The sequence below is a fragment of the Rhipicephalus microplus genome, chromosome 2 (genome assembly GCF_043290135.1).
Source record: "Rhipicephalus microplus isolate Deutch F79 chromosome 2, USDA_Rmic, whole genome shotgun sequence".
In the NCBI taxonomy this organism is placed as follows: Eukaryota; Metazoa; Arthropoda; class Arachnida; order Ixodida; family Ixodidae; genus Rhipicephalus; species Rhipicephalus microplus.
In genome coordinates, this window is record NC_134701.1 from 275,472,960 (window position 1) to 275,490,434 (window position 17,475).

A 17,475-nucleotide genomic window follows, 5' to 3' on the forward strand; every position below is an offset into this window, starting at 1 on the left:
GCCGAGTACCTTAGTCACTAGACCATCGCGGCGGGGCCATACAGTAGAGGTTGACATGCCAAGCTCAGTTAACGATGTCGTATACAGTACGAAAACGCTCATGTGTACAGAAAATCGTGTGATACACACAAGGTCAAAATAAATCCAAAGTACCCACAAAAGTTGCTGAGACTTCAAGGCAATAAAATTGTCGTTACCATAATCTCCCTAAGTTACAACACACATTAAGATGTTTTTTATAGCTGAAACGCATTAGAAGCGATCTTAGCATACTCGCGGTTTGAGACTAGCTACAAAAGAATGCCGCCGCTTTTTCTTTAACGATCCGCAACTCTCCGTTCCGCAACAAGCCCTTGGTGCTCTGTCATGGAGCACTACATGCGTCAAATGTCACTGCGTCGGTGACGTTTATTGTATGACTACGTAACTTCAAATACGGCGTTTGAGGTGGACTCTCGCATTCCACGCGTAATCCGGAACAAGACTGCGCCAGTGCACCTACGCGATGCCAAACTATTATGTTACCTGGCTAACGAGAGCATGCAGCCCGTTCACTATCAAGTCATTTCATGTCTAACAAATACCACATCACGTCTATCTTGTATTGGAGATCGCATGATCCAATACGGTAAGAAATAAGGTAAGGAGGGATCGCATTTCTAAGGTTCATGGCTATATATTAGAGCAAGTCGTCTCAATAAACACCAACGAAAGCACATCGCGAATATCCGAGTCGCCATGTTCTTCCAGTAATGACGAAACGTAAGCTGGACGAAACGCATGTCGGACAATGACGCTGATTAATGCGTGCGGTCTCGCTGCGGCTTACTCCAGCCGCATGCGAGGCACGGGAGCTGAAAGGCGCCGTCGGCAACTCATTGCGTCAACGTGGTGTCACATGATACCGAGTTGTTTGATAGTGACGCTGATTAACGCGTTCCGACGTAAATCTGGATAATGACGCAGTCCAAGTACAACGAAAGGGACAGTGGGACGGGTCGGTGCTGGGCGTGACATCAAAACGGGCCGTGCTTCCGCGACAAACATTCCAGATATAGATATTAGCACGCGATTCGCCTTCTGAGCTGCCGTTAGATTGTCCGTCGCATGTACGGACCTTGACATTCATTGGAAGGAAGGTATTCAGTCAACCACTTCTTCGCGTAGCAATGCGCAACGGCATATGCGCAATGGCAATGCTTCAGTTGAATTATATGCATGGTAAAACTATAGGGGAGACAAGAGCGCGTGGCTATAATATAATGGGCGCATGATGAACATTGAGCATGACGTTTCAAATTCGTGAAAACGTGCTGTATGCGGCAAACGATGAATTGTATGTAGCACGTGTGTCTTTGCTCACGACGTAGTAATATCTCGGATTTTTTCACGCTCTAGTAATACTTCGGATCGTTTAAATGTCTCGAAAATGGTGATATAGTTACGAGACGCAAATTATAAAGCGGAGGACATCCGACGAGCCTCTGTAGCATTTCTTCTTCATCGATATGCGACCGCTGCTGCCGGCATCGAATCCGCGACCTTCGTTTCGAAAGCCGAGCACCTATATAACCACTGCGCCATCAAGGATGACTGTTTTTCATGCCGTTTCACAAAGGCTTGCCAACACGAGCAATAAAGACGAAACGTCCTGTTCTCTTAACTTGTTACGGCGTTGTCACGTAGGTATATATATATATATATATATATATATATATATATATATATATATATATATATATATATATATATATATATATATATATATATATGATCAGAGTTTCTTCCGGCTACCGTAATAAAAGTTCCAGCCTTCTTCGTCCTCCGAAGAAGGCTGGTCCACCAGCCGAAACTGTTAGGATTAAATAAATATTTTATTGTTTTGTTTCCTATACTGCACTATTCTCGAAGTTTATAACTATATATATATACATATATATATATAACTATACATACATATATATATATATACTATATATATATAACTATATATATATATATAACTATATATATATACATACCGAGTTCCACATGTTTTCTCAGATGTATAAGCTGTTGACAAGTAGTGTGTCAAGCTTCGTTAGAGAACATAATAAACCTTCGTTCATGGGCTTCACGGTCACTTGAACATCACCAAAAATTATACAACGTACCGGCTTCAGTGAAAGAGACTTGCTGTTGCTGTTCTTTAACAAATGTGCAAAGAAAAATAGGTGCGCAGAAATACGTGTTTGAGGCATTGATTTTTTAACGCACGCGTCACTTGTAATTATAAGGAGTATTCAAGAGGAAGCCCACTCACGGTGGTTCGAGACATCAAACAACAGAGCTTGGCCATCTCACCGGTTGTTAAACACTGGTCATCGCAACAGAGCCGTTAACATATCTCTGTCCTGCAGCCGCAGGCATTTTGTAAACAAAGCGATGTAGTTGCAAATGCGCATTTAATCACTTCAGTAACGACATGTCGTTACTTAAGTGATTGTTAAACTGCAGTTTAACAGGCGCACCTACACTTGGCTCACTCCAGCTGCCAGATGCAGCAGCGCAAAATGCACAAAATTCAGGAAGTGTGTAATATAATGGCTTAGCTCACGGGCTCGGAGCCGACACGGTTAGAATTCATGCATAAACTACGGCGTAGTTATCAACGACGGTGTAATATCAACGACAAAATTTAAGATTACACGTCCAGATGCAATCTGTACAAGCTGGTGGGCACATTTTGCGTACAATTTAAAAAACAAAAACAAAAAGCTGAGTTTTGTCGTTCAGATTGCTTATTGCATAAAAGGACAACGAAAGCAGTCATTTTAAAAAGCGATAATTTGGTTATGGGCAGACGTAACTGGGGCTAAGACTACTGTATACATGCGGCTTCAACTCATAGCGACGCAAAAAAAACCACATATCGAGATTATATATATATATATATATATATATATATATATATATATATATATATATATATATATATATATATATATATATATATATATATATATATATATATATATATATATATATATATATATATATATATAGGGACGATGGACACTGGTGGAAGTGCTGGGCCGCGACGCTGCCCGATGCTTCACACTCCTAGTGGGAGCCGTTCATTCAGCCCGGACGTGCCTACTGCAACCACTGTCCATCGATTCAGTCGTCGGCTACGAGGTATTCCTCCAGACTGCAACCCCTCGCAGAAAACCTCTACCAGACATCTAGAAATGGCTAACACCAGCCCCCAGCCTGTACTTCTCGGCACCAGTCCTCCCGCTCCATCCCAGGTAACGTTTTTTCAATCGCTGAAGCCTAAACGCTTTGGTGGTGGCGCAAACGAAGATGTAGAAGACTGGTTAGACCACTATGACCGTGTTGCGAAGATCAACCGTTGGTCTGCTCAGGAAAAGCTCGGCCGGGCCTACTTCTATCTCGATGACAGCGCTCGTACTTGGTACGAGAATAGAGAAGGCAACCTGTCCACATGGACCGACTTTCACCAGAAGATGGTTGAAACTTTTGCCAATGTCGACAGACGTGACCGCGCCCACCAACTACTAGAGCTAAGGGTCCAAAAACCCAATGAAACGGGCCATGTTCGCCGAAGACATGACACGTTTATTTCGGAGGGCTGACCCGCAGATGACCGAAGATAGGAAGTTGCGCCACCTCATGCGTGGCGTGAAAGAGCAGCTGTTCGCCGGACTTCTGCGCAACCCGCCAAGCACTGTAGAGAACTTCATCAAAGAAGCGTCAGCTATCGAGCGGGCCCTTCACCAACGCTGCCGACAATATGATCGCTTGTGCAGCAGCCCCCAAATTCAGGCCACCGCTGTGACGTTTGACAGTCATAGCTCCTTACGTGACATGATAAGAGAGATTGTTCGTGAAGAACTGCGAAGGCTGCGGACTCCGGTAGTGGATACACCCATGACATCTGTCGCTCAAGTCGTCCGTGACGAAATCCGCCAAGCATTCCCGACAGCTGATCCTGCCCCCGAACAACGTCCTATGACGTACGCCGCCGCCCTTCGAAGCTCCCCACCCGCTCCGCTTTCATACTGCCCGCCACCTGCAACTGTTCCTTGGTCACCACCACAAGGGGAGACATCGTGGCGCCCATCCATCCAGCCGCCATACGACCAGTCGTCTTTTGGCCTGCCATGGCCTTTGTCGCGTGAGGAGTCATCACGGCAACCACAGCTTCGCCGAACAGACACCTGGCGCACTGTCGACAGGCGTCCACTCTGTTTCAACTGCGGAGGTGTAGGCCACATAGCCCGCTATTGCTGGCACCGCGCCGATCCGTCTCGCTCTCTCAGGCCACGGTTTGACATTCGACATGCCAACGACTACGTATCCCGCCGTGGCGATGTCGGTTCTCAAAGACCTCCGGTACCTCGACCCCCATTCGAAGGCCGCCGTAACAATGATGACGAGACTATAACTGATTACGAGCCGGTCTTCCGACATCGACCACGCTCTCCTTCTCCTGCCCAGTAACCTTCGTTGCAGCGCCGCACTTTTTCCGACACCAGAGGAGCGAGGTCACCCAGCCCACACCGGGGAAACTGAAGGCGGCGACCTCAGCGGGTAAGGTTGCAGGCTGTCAAGACGAAGAAAAAAAGCCCCCATTACCCCGCACCTCCACCAGTGTCGCAGTGCAACGCGAACAAAAGATGACAGCAGCTTACGGCAGCGAAAAGAGCGTATTCAGGATCAGCTGTACAGCAAGATGCCTGCTTCGTTGGCGTCCCGAAAAACCACCTGTATATATATATATATATATATATATATATATATATATATATATATATATATATATATATATATATATATATATATATATATATATATATATATATATATATATATATATATATATATATATATATATATATTGTTACGACCTCAGTAGGCGTCTGGGGGTTTATTGATACACGGTTCGAGGGACGAGCCGTCTCGGCGCAGGCAGATGATGATGATCTTCTTCTTCCACACCCCTTGCTTCTTTTTCCTTCTTCGTCCGGCACATACGTGGCGTAACATTTCCCCCCTCGCAGACAAAGCGCGCCGCGCGTTTCATGCAGTGTCGCGTTGACTGAAAGGCTTCAGGCGAGCGACATGCGTGACCTCTGTCTTTCTGGAACGTCTCCCGCTAGCTGTAAGACGTGCGATGCGGTAGTCGACTGCGCTCAGGCGGTCAAGGATAACAAAAGGTCCGATGTAGTGCGCGAGCAGTTTTTGGCACAAGCCACGTTTGCGTAAAGGCTTCCACACCAACACGAGATCTCCCGGAATATATGTGGCCTGCCGGTGCTTGCTGTCATAACGAACTTTCGATCTGTCTTGCGAGGCTATTGTACGTAAACGAGCAAGACGACGAGCTTCTTCGGCGAGACAAAGAGTTTCTGCTAGGGAGATTTCTGATTGGTCCCGATCAGAGAAGGAAAATATTGTATCCAGAGTATAACGGGGGGGTCGAACATAGAGGAGGAAGAACGGGCTGTAGCCGGTGGTCTCATGTTGGGAAGTATTAAACGCGTATGTGACGAACGGCAAGACATCGTCCCAGTTCTTGTGGTTCGAAGCAACGTACATAGAAAGCATATTCACCAGTGTTCGAATTGTTCGCTCGACGAGACCATTCGTCTGCGGGTGATAAGGCGTCGAGTGTCTGAGCTCTGAGCCACACATACGGAGAAGTTGTTCGACAACGTCTGCCGTGAATTGACGTCCACGGTCACTTATGATGACGCGAGGGGGCCCATGACGCAGTATGATAGAATGGAGAAGGAAGGACGACACTTGACCAGCAGTCGCGGATGGCAGGGCAGCAGTCTCGCAGTACCGAGTAAGATGGTCAGCACATACCACAATCCATCTGTTGCCTTTCGATGAACGCGGAAAAGGGCCCACCAGGTCAATGCCAATTTGTTCGAACGGAGAACTGGGAGGCGTCACAGGTTGTAGATGTCCGGCCGGAGCTGCTGAGAGAGATTTGTGCGCCTGGCATTGCGCACAACTGGCCACGTACAACTCAACTGACTGGCGCATACGTGGCCAGTAGAAGCGTTCCTGGGTACGATGAAGAGTGCGCGTCGTTCCGAGGTGACCTGAAGTGGCGTCATCATGCATGGCGTACAAAACAGATGACCGTAGTGCCTCTGGAACCACCAGCAGAAAGCGGGAACCGGTGCCGGAGATGGATTTCTTGTACAGTAGACCATCACGGACGCAAAAGCGGCTTTCCGGAGTGGATGCTTGTGCGATCACGAATAACGGATTCAAACTCACGTCCTTCCGCTGCTCAGTTTCAAAGGTGGCCTTATCCGGGAACGCTGGTGCTACGGACGCAATCAGATGATCGAAATCGTCAGCGTCGCAAACTGTAGCATCAACTGGCATCCTTGAAAGGCAGTCTGCGTCCGCGTGTTTCCTGCCGCTCTTGTACGATACCGTGAAGTTGTACTCTTGCAGCCGGAGGGCCCAGCGTGCTAGACGGCCTGACGGATCCCGAAGGTTGATAAGCCAGCACAAAGAATGATGATCCGTAACTACTTGGAAAGGACGACCGTATAGGTATGAGCGGAATCGCTGCACAGCGAAGACGAGTGCAAGGCATTCTTGTTCGGTCACAGTGTAATTGCGTTCCGGCTTACTTAAAGTACGACTGGCATATGCGATTACGTGTTCCACTTGATTACATCGCTGTATGAGGACTGCACCTATGCCAATGCCGCTTGCGTCGGTGTGAACTTCAGTCGCCGCAGAAGGATCGAAGTGCCGCAGGATAGGCTGCGACGTGAGCAAGAACTTCAGTTGGTTGAAAGAAGTTTCACAATCAGGAGTCCATTCAAAACTAGCACCTTGGCGGAGAAGACAGGTCAGTGGAAAGGCAACTTCTGCAAAGGCGGGAATAAATCGGCGAAAGTAAGAGCAGAGGCCCAAGAAGCTCCGAAGCTCCTTCACTGAGCCAGGTGGTTTAAAAGCTCTAACAGCCGCCGTCTTATTCGGGTCGGGCCTGATGCCATCCTTGTTGACGAGATGTCCCAGCACCAGTGTTTGTCGAGCTCCGAAATGACACTTCTTTGCATTAAGAACCAAGCCAGCATTTCGAATACATTTCAAAACCAGCTCTACCCTTTCGTTATGTTCACTGAATGTACGCCCGAAGATAACAACGTCGTCAAGATAACACATACAGATGTTCCACTTCAGGCCGCGCAGAATGGTGTCCATGAATCTTTCAAATGTAGCGGGCGCGTTACATAGACCAAAAGGCATCACGTTAAATTCATATAGTCCATCCGGAGTAACGAAAGCCGTCTTTTCTTTGTCCATTGAATGCACAGGTATTTGCCAATAGCCTGAGCGTAAGTCTATGGACGAAAAGTAGGATGCTGAATGGAGGCAGTCTAGAGCGTCATCAATGCGTGGGAGAGGGTAGACATCTCTCTTTGTGACGGAGTTTAGACGGCGATAGTCCACACAGAATCTCCAGGTACCATCCTTCTTTTTGACTAGAATCACGGGAGCCGCCCAAGGACTCGATGATTCTCGAATGACACCCTTCTGCAGCATATCACGCACTTGTTCATCAATTATCTTGCGCTCAGACGGCGACACTCGGTAGGGTTTCTGGCGGATGGGCTGTGCTGTTCCCGTGTTTATCCTGTGGAGAATCCGAGACGCGGGAATCGAGGGCGCATGGTCATGGGAAAAATCGAAAATCGCTACGTATTTCGACAAAACGTCCAGAAGCATGCGGCGTTTGTCAGTAGTAAGTGACTTGTCGATCATAGGTAAAAGTTTTGAATCGGCCGTAGAAGTATTGGCTGAGGCCCCACCTGGAGCATCACTGAGGGCAGCCACTGCCATCGGTGAGTATGTTTTGAACTTGGCAAGCTTCAGTCCTCCTGGTAGAACCACCGACTCAGCTGAACAGTTTACCGCCCATAGTCCTGTGCGTCCTTGAACGAGTGACACTATGCAATGCGGCACCAATGTGTTCTTCTTAATGCAACTGAGATGAAAGGGCTCCACTAATGCGTCGAACGCACTGTCACTGTTTTCAATGCGTGAAGAGTATACAGGAACACAGACTGCAGAGAATGCCGGCACAATGCTATCTTCACTGACCCGGAGCGCACCGTGCTCCCTGTCTGAATTCTCTAATAGTTCTCCAGGGGCAGCATCACATATGTACACCTCTCCATTTCTACAATCAACAGTGGCGCCACACATTCGAAGGAAGTCAATCCCCAGGATTATGTCGTGTGTGCTCCTTGGAAGAATCGTAAACTCTGTGACAAACACTTGATCACCCAAGCACACTTCTGCGGTACAGACACCAATGGGACACAGCGAGTTACCACCAACGCCACAGAATGTTGTTGCCTTCTCCCACAAAAACATCACCTTTTGTCCTAAACGGTGTTTAAAAGCAGCACTCATAATCGAAACTGTAGCACCAGTATCCACCAAAGCCATCGTACACACACCATCAACAAAAACTTCTACCTTGTTCTTGAACATCAACACAGACGGGGGTATTTCGTTTTGCAGCAAGTCACCAGCGACCTCACCCCCATCGGCCGCACTGTTTAGTTTTCCTGATGTGGTGACGATGGGCGGCGCCGTGGCGATGGAGACCGGTGGGATCGAGGCGCAGGAGGTGGCGTCACACTTCGATCAGAGGCAGGGGAGTTGTTGCGCCAGTGTCCGTGCCAGAAGCTGCTGCCGGGTCTTGAGTCGGTGGGCCAGTGTCCTTGAAAAGGTGGGACAGCAGGTTTATCGGTCAAGCTTGTCCACTGATCATAGCGTGGTATGCGCGAACGATCGCAATACCTCGATATGTGACCAGTCAGACCACAGTTGTAGCACACAGGCGCAGGACGAGGTCGTCGCCGTTCTTCGAAGTGTTCACGTCTGCGAGCGTTCGCGTAAGCCCGAGATTCAATGAAATCAGTTGTCGGTGGGTGGTATGGGCGTACGGAACGGAAACGTTGAGGGTACTGTGATCGCTCGTAAAAAACCGGACTTGACTGCTGAATACGCCGAGGCCCTGCAACCTCCGTTGCGTTGACGGATGGATGTTCATAAACTGTAAGCTGTGGGGCAGTGGTGTCCTGCGGGAAATAGGATGGAGACGTGGCAGCTGCCCGTTCACGTGTCATTTCGCCATGTCTGAGTAACTCTTCCCGAACAATTTGGCGGATGGTTGCCGAAAGGTCACCAGTTGAGGCCGCTTCTATGCTGGCTACTGAGGTGACATTTGCCAGACGACCAAACTTAGGCGCTATTCTGCGCTGCTTCAGGGTTTCAAACGTGCGGCAGTGCCGTACAACGTCAGACACTGAAGTCAGGCTTTCCCTGCTAATAAGGAAGTTGTAAACATCTTCTGCAATTCCCTTCAGCAAATGCCCCACCTTGTCCTCTTCCGACATGCTGGAATCGACTTCCCTACACAGCCTCAAAATCTCTTCAGTATACACGGTGCAGGTCTCACCGGATAGCTGGGCCCTCTGTGCAAGACTCTGCTCGGCAAGCTTCTTTTTTGCAGCTGAGTTGCCGAAACACTTCTTGATTTCTTCAACAAAGCGTTCCCATGTTGTCAGAATATCTTCATGGTTCTCATACCAAACGAGGGCAACATCAGTGAGGTAGAAAACAACGCGTGACAGTTGGGAGGCAGCATCCCATTTGTTGCAGTTGCTTACTCGCTTGAAATGTTTGAGCCATGAGTCCACGTCGTCATTGGCCCTCCCGGAGAAGGTTCGTGGCTCTCTGTGATACGGCCAAGAACTGCTGGGGACTGGTTCCCGAGCTTCTGTTTCGTCAGGCATGATGGCCAAAGAAGGAGGCAGGCCGGCGAGGCGACGACTCCGGCGAAATCCGAGGGGTAGCGGTCCCGTCGTTGGTTCCTATACCCAGCACCTTCCACCACTCTGTTACGACCTCAGTAGGCGTCTGGGGGTTTATTGATACACGGTTCGAGGGACGAGCCGTCTCGGCGCAGGCAGATGATGATGATCTTCTTCTTCCACACCCCTTGCTTCTTTTTCCTTCTTCGTCCGGCACATACGTGGCGTAACAATATATATATAGGGTTTTTATGGCGTGCTTACAAGGCACAAAACTGGCGGCGTGTGGTGAGGAGATTCAACATCGAGGCTCGGGAGTTTAACCTGCACCTGCTGAATTTGTGCCATCAGAGAGAGGGCGTCTTCTATGTAAACCATCGGATCGACGCGCTCCCGCCATGGACTGTGCTCGCGGCCAATGGTCTACACCCGAGCTTCACCGGAGGGTCTCTCTAAGCATGGAACATCTACAACCTGCTCCTCGACCCTCCGGCGGCCCTACATCAACAACTGGTTGGACCACGCACCACAGCCGGAGGCGTACAAGTTTCGGGAGACGCCATCCTACTCCCAGGCACTCCGGCGTGACCCTCCCGGTGACACGTGTCAAGGCGGAGAATGGCAGAAAGAGAACCAGGCGGCCCCACAAACAGCCGCTACTTCTTCTACAAGCCAGCAGATCCCGTCGGGACCACCATCACGAAGGTACGCGCGACCGCCATCACGTGTACCACAGCTGTCGACGCCACCTACGAGACACACCCCGAAAAAAGCGACGAAGGCTAATCCGGGCCAACAACGACGGCCAGCTGTACCACAATCAACAGCAACAAGTGGCCAGAATCAACCATCCCGAAGCAGCAAAAATCAGCAGCCAACATTATCCAAGAGCAACCAGCAACCAGCAGCAGCCAACAGCAGTCGCCTACAGGCCAGCTCGTCGCGGGAGGCACAACGGGATGGAGCTCCAACCCGCAGGTACGACCTCCGGGTACCTTCCGGTTCTACTCGCAGCGTCTGTGCAAAGTGGCAAACTGGCTGTGCGAATGGGCAAACACCATCCGCTTCTGAGGTGAATTAGGCCACAGAATAGGTTCAAATTTTCTTAAACTTAGAAAAGTTGTTGACAAACGAACACGGCATGAACTTCACGTGCGTAGTGTCGAATAATATGTGCTAGAGGGTACGGCTCCGTAGGGGCTGCGCTTGTCGCTAACACCATCGATGCATAATTTTGCCAAAGGGAAAATGAAACAGTGGAACAAATGCTCGATGATGCCAACCAGGAGCTAAATAAGGTCACCACTGAACACTGTAGGAAGACTCTGAACTCACTAACAGAGGAGGAGCGGTATATAGGAAATAACTTTCCCCTTTCGGAGTGGGAGGCGAAATAGCTCGCCGTATTTAAGCACAAAAAACGGAGGAAATAGAAAAACTTAAGAAAAAGAAATTTGTGCAGGACAATGTCTCACCATAAGCTATACTCACTGAGGCTTACATGAAAAATACCAAGCCACCTCACGTTCAGAAAGATTTGCTACCGCATTCCAAAGATCCAAACGTTATTAACATTTCAGATAAAGAACTTAGCGACGACGAACTGGGCAGGGACTTGAGCTGGTCTTGTTAGCGCTGCGAAATGCCCGGGTTGACATCGAAATCTGGTTGGGTACCTCGATTCATCGAAGCAGCATCGCCAGTATCGGAGAGGGCGAATGAATTGCTGGCCTCCACGAATTCGTCGATGTGGGCGACCGCCGTACCACGGTTGAGGTGTCTATATTCGTGACTGAAGTCTGTCAGCACCATATTTGCTTTGCCGTCACGCAGCTCAGCTATGCCTCTTGCGACGCAAATCGGGCGGTTTTGAAGAAGGTGCTGATCGCCCTCGACGACGCCTTCAAAGTTTTCGGCTTTGTCAGTGCCAATTAAAACGACGACGCTGGAGAAAGGCGGCATGGTGACCTGCTCTTCTAGCACATGCAATGCGTGATTCCTTGGAGTTGTACGGGTCGGCAGCGTGTTTTCTGAGGTTAGTGTAATTGACTCAGACCTTAGGTCGATGATAGCACCGTGTTGACTTAGAAAGTGCATTCCAAGTATTACATTCCTGGAGCAATTTTTAAGATTACAAAGCTCGCAGGATAAGTCTGGTTATTGATGATGACTTTCGCTCTGAAGACTCCAATCGACGATATTAAGTGACCGCCAGCGGTCCCGATTTCGGGGCCTTGCCATGCAGTCCTCGCTTTTTTTAACTTCGTCGCGAAAGACCCACTGACGACGGAATAGTCGGCCCCAGTATCGACGAGAGCAGTGACGAGGTTGCCGTCAAATATTACGTCGAGGTCGCTGGTTCGTCGTCGTGCGTTGCGGTTGGGTCGTGGCGTCGGGTCACGGCGACGTCTATTTGCTCCGCTTCTTCCACGTTACGTCGTGGCATCTTTTGCAGGCTGCGAAGGTTCTATGTCAAGACCCTTTTTGTCTTGCGGCGGGTGCTTTAGATTTCGTTGCGGCATCGTCTTCGTCGGCAGCGGATGATCTTCGGTAGTTCAAACTATCGTGTTACAGCAACCACCCCTCCATCGGTTGCTGCCCCAAGTTTTCCGAGTAATGGCTCGGAGAGCACCCCCGAACAGAGCCGGTGTACTGCCCGCGGTGCGGTGAGGCGTAGCGGCCTGGCGACGGCGAACGATAAGGTCGTCGGGGTGTCGACTGCGCTCCCGCGAGGTAGTCGTCGATGCCATGAACTCGTTCACCCCGTTGTGGGCTAGGCGCGTTTATGCCGAATCCCCGTAGACCCATCTGTCGGTACTGGCAACGGCGTTAGGTCTGCCCGGCCTCGCCGCAGTGGTAGCAGAGCGGGTGGTTGCCAAATGCCCGCCAAACGTCAGTTTTCCTCGACGCACTGCGCTGGCCAGCTGGCAAACGGTAGGACATCGGTGGTGGTAGTGGCGGTGGTGGCGTCTGGCGACGGGGCGGTGTTTTGACGTGGGCGTGGAGGAGGGGCGTGCCGGCGGGTTGCAGCAGCATAGCTCATGGCTTGTGGCTCAGGCTGCGTTGGTTCGAGTGTCCGGAAAAATTGCTGAACGTCCTGCCGTACAACGTCGGCGATTGGGTCAACGGGATGCTGTGAGGCCGGCAACAATTTACGCAGCTCTCCCCGTACGATCACTCACATCGTGTGCGATGTGACGACGATCACTCACACCTTGGTGTGTGCGGAAGAATGTTTCATATAATCGAAAGTTACCTGTCAAACCGGACATTCCGTGTCCGTCTAGGCAGTGTGCTCTCCCAAACATTTGTCCAGGAAACAGGCGTGCCACAAGGTGGTGTGCTTAGTTGCACACTTTTTATCATCAAAATGAATTCTTTGCACTTGTCCATTCCCCGCATGATGTTCTATTGTACATATGTCGACGACGTTCAGCTTGGCTTCAAGTCATGCAACTTAGCCATGTGTGAGCGGCAGGTTCAGATGGGTTTAAATAAGGTCTCCAAATGGGCAGACGAAAACGGATTTCGACTTAACCCACAAAAAAGCACGTGTGTCTTATTCTCTCGAAAGAGAGGCATGCACTCGGAACCTGACATTCGGCTGAACGGGCAACGTCTGTCCGTCAAAGCCGAGCATAAATTCTTAGGCTTAATCTTGGACAACAAGTTGACCTTCGTACCGCACATCAAGTATTTAAAAACAAAATGTTTAAAAGCCATGAATGTTATAAAAGTGTTGTCACGTACTACGTGGGGTAGTGATAGGCAATGCCTCATGAACCTCTATAGAAGCCTTATTCGTACCCGCTTAGATTATGGGGCCGTTGTCTATCAGTCTGCCACTCAAAGTGCCTTGAAGATGCTTGACCCCGTGCACCATTTGGGCATCCGCCTTTCTACGGGTGCTTTTCGCACCAGCCCCGTAGAAAGCCTTTATATTGAGTCAAATGAGTGGTCGCTTCATCTGCAGAGAACTTACATGTCCTTTGTTTATTTCCTTAAGGTGAAAGCAGACAAGAAGCACCCCTCATACTCTATAATTAATGATTTGTCGAGCTCAACTCTGTTTCAAAACAGGCCTTCGATGAGGCAGCCCTTCTCGATTCGCCTGAAGTGTCTAGCTGAAGAAACTGAAGTGTCACTTGAACACAGTTTAATGGCTCCTGTAGCATACCCGCCACCGTGGCAGTGGCAGACTATAGACTGCGATGTGTCTTTCCTAGAGGTTACAAAACATGCACCTATTGCCCATATCCGAACATACTTTCTGGAACTTCAACACAAATACACATGTCCTGAGTTCTTCACAGATGCCTCCAAGACTAACTCCTCTGTGTCCTACGCTGCTGTCGGCCCATCCTTTTCGGATGCTGGCCCTCTACATCCACGCACAAGTATCTTCACAGCGGAAGCTTACGCTATACTGGTGGCAGCTAAACACATCAAACAATTACAAATACAAAAAGCAGTAATTTATACAGACTCCCTCTGTGTGGTAACGGTTCTGCACAGTCTTAAAAAACAAAAAAACCCAGTCCTTGTCTCACTTTACTCCATTTTGTGCACACTCTACACGCACAAACAACATGTTGTAGTGTGCTGGGTGCCAGGGCACCGTGAGATCCAAGGCAACGTGAGGGCGGATCAGCTCGCTGCATCCGTCCATGAGAGCACCGCCATTACATCTATATCAATCCCGGCCCTTGATCTTAAGCCGTCTCTCAAACTAAACCTCAGGGACTACTGGCAGAGCAAGTGGGATACACACACACAAAACAAACTACACGTTATCAAGCCACACCTTGGCCATTGGCCACCAGTATCAAAATCGCGTCTAACAGAGCTAACACTAACAAGACTCAGGATAGGACACATATACACGACACACACGCATCTTTTGTCCGGTGGTGATCCACCATTGTGTGACAGATGTGGAGAGGCATTGACAGTCCTTCACATATTAATCCAGTGCAAACACTTAGAAACTCTAAGAAAACGACATTTTCCATTACCCTACCGACAGCATATACCTTTACACCCTGCAATGTTCGTCGGTAGGGAACCGCTTTTTAGTCATAAATCATTGTTAGCGTTTTTAAAAGAAATTAATAATTTTCATATCATACACCCGGGCATTCCGTAGCACGACCTCTCTAGAGAGGTTTTTGCTGCGGCAGTTACACAAGAAAGCACTTGCCTCACGGCCCTTGGACGCAAGGGTATGAACGAGTGAGGCACTTGTGCTAGTGCCATTCATATCCACCATCGTTTTTTATAATCACCAACTCTTGTCATCTATCCTCACCACACACACCTTTCACGGCATGGTCATGATTTTATTACTTGTATGTTTTTACCCGCCTTAACGCGAGGAATTTTATGGCCTTTATACAGCCGCTTTTCACAATCATTGTCCATATTCTTAGTAACATGAACTGGCGCTCTTTGGCCGTGAAACGGCCCTTGCGCCACAAAACTTCAAACATCATCATCACATCGTTTCGCGAAGGTCGTCAGAGCCGAGAGCATGAAGAACTGGGTTGTCTTCCATCGTTCGCCGATTGTACTGGCGGGTTCGCATTTCCAGCGTTTTCTCGATTGATCTTGCTTCCGACAGGAATTCCTGGACGGTCTTCGGGAGGAGGGGGGGGGGGGTTTCAAATCAGTCCAACGAAGAGTTCTTGCTTGACCCCTCGCATGGGAAAACGAACTTTCTTTTAAAGGACGTTGGTATTTCTTGGGGACCTTCGACGCAAAAATTTTGGTCTGTCTGTGTGTGCATTTGTCTGTTTGTCCACAATTAACCGTGCCGGGCACTCTGAACGGCATTAGCGGATACCACAAACGGCCGACCCCATCCGCAGCGTCCATCAATGTTGCTCAAGATTCAGCGTTCATGCTTGTGCGATTGTCAATTAAAAAGCAATTATTATGCATATCTGAGGCACCATAACAGCACGTATATATTCTGTATGCGCGTCTTTTACTAGAAAAGACATACATAGGTAATTCTAAGGACAGTAGCGTTTATCAGGCTGCACTGACAATGCAACGCTTGCACGAAAACGCGAGTGTTTCTAACGCTTTGCTAAGACGACACGGTGATGACAACTGCCTGTCGCCTTGCGTTCTACACCTTATCGCCTCTGAGACGGGTGCGCATATGCCCGTCTTCGAGCCACGTACGAGCTTCGTTTTCGCAGAAAACTGCCAGATAGCGCTCATGTCTCACGTGTGACGTGACTTGATACGCTCGTTCGCCTCCGTTGCACGCTCGAGACACTCTAAACGCAGCGCCTCTAGAATACCATTCACCGATTTCTTGCGCAGAACATCAAATAAATGTTTTGTTCACTCTCTCCACATGAAAGACTGTCGCCTTTCGATGAGACGACATTTGCAGATTAACATGCAGATATATACGGGGCCAATTTTAGGAGCGAAGCTCCTTAAGACGTGGGCTGTGCGTCCCCTGTATGTAGCCACCTCTCGTTCAGTTCTAAGTATTACGCTAGCCACCGCCCGATCTAAAGGGTACAGCCATATCCATCCGTTCATCCGTCCATCCGTCCGTCCATCCATCCATCCATCCATCCATCCATCCATCCATCCATCCATCTGTCCGTCCGTCCGTCCGTCCGTCCATCCATCCGTCCGTCCGTCCATCCGTCCGTCCGTCCATCCGTCCGTCCAAAAGATGCAAGATGTTATAAACTAGACGGCGGTACGTGTAGTTGATTATGAAAGATGCGAGGTGTTATAAAATAGGAATGATGCCACATATGGCGCGTGTCATCGTTCGATATAGTGCGGCGACGTACGCTAGGGGGAGCGTTGCAATAAAATCGAGTGGGCGAAATGTACGGAGGATTCATGGTTTACCAGGTTTACCTCCGGAGCTTCGCCCACTCATCATCATTCACTTCGTGGATATGGCGGCATTTTTTTTTCCTCGATCATGTCAGGATCAGAATGGTGAAAAAATCGCGTCATTTCTTTTACGAAGATTGTTACATATTCATTCGGAAGTTTCACCCTCGTTTCCAGCAGCGTCGGGCTTCTTTCTTTGCGGGCGATGCCCCTGAACGTATACCTAAAAATACGCCGCGGAGGAGATCCCATGTTTGAATGCAGACTCCCGATTCTTGAACCAGGTCCTACCCGCGTCCTCCAAATAAAATAAAAGACGCGATGTATTTTTTCTTCTGTGTCCCAGTGGTTCAGGGCGGCCACCCGGTCGTAGGTCTCCAGCCAGGTCTCCGGATCTTCAAACGATGACCCACGGAAAGTCGGTGGTTCCCTTCGCTGCTGCATTACGATCGCGGGCGGTGGCGCAGAAGTTGTCATCGTTGCCGCGGTTGATGTCATGGTCTTCGTCTTCCCGAGTATGGTCTGGTAAAAGCCCGTACCCCGGTGGCAGACCTTGTTGTCTGCGGCTAACTTGCTGCTGGCGTCGGTGTCTTCGCGGCGTGGGCTGGGTTCACGGCTTAACGGGCGCGTCCGGTACATGGAAGAAACAGCACCTCCACCAGATCTCATGGGGTCGTGACCTGGTCGAATGGAACACACTGCGAGTCGAAAAATAAACTGTTTATTTGGGCGA

At 49.4% G+C, this 17,475-nt stretch overlaps 2 protein-coding genes across 2 annotated transcripts in view; one reads left to right on the forward strand and one right to left on the reverse strand.

The window, feature by feature from the left end:
• The window catches only part of LOC119160090 (uncharacterized), a 61,805-nt gene that overhangs the window by 42,571 nt on the left and 1,759 nt on the right, over positions 1 to 17,475 (reverse strand). The gene's annotated exons all lie outside the window — the stretch shown is intronic.
• The window catches only part of LOC119179061 (uncharacterized), a 32,625-nt gene continuing 25,437 nt past the window's right edge, over positions 10,288 to 17,475 (forward strand). Inside the window, exons 1-2 of the mRNA XM_037430143.2 lie at positions 10,288 to 10,574; positions 10,679 to 10,847. Of these exons, the coding sequence (XP_037286040.2) occupies positions 10,288 to 10,574; positions 10,679 to 10,847 (456 nt within the window). The remainder of the gene's footprint in view (positions 10,575 to 10,678; positions 10,848 to 17,475) is intronic.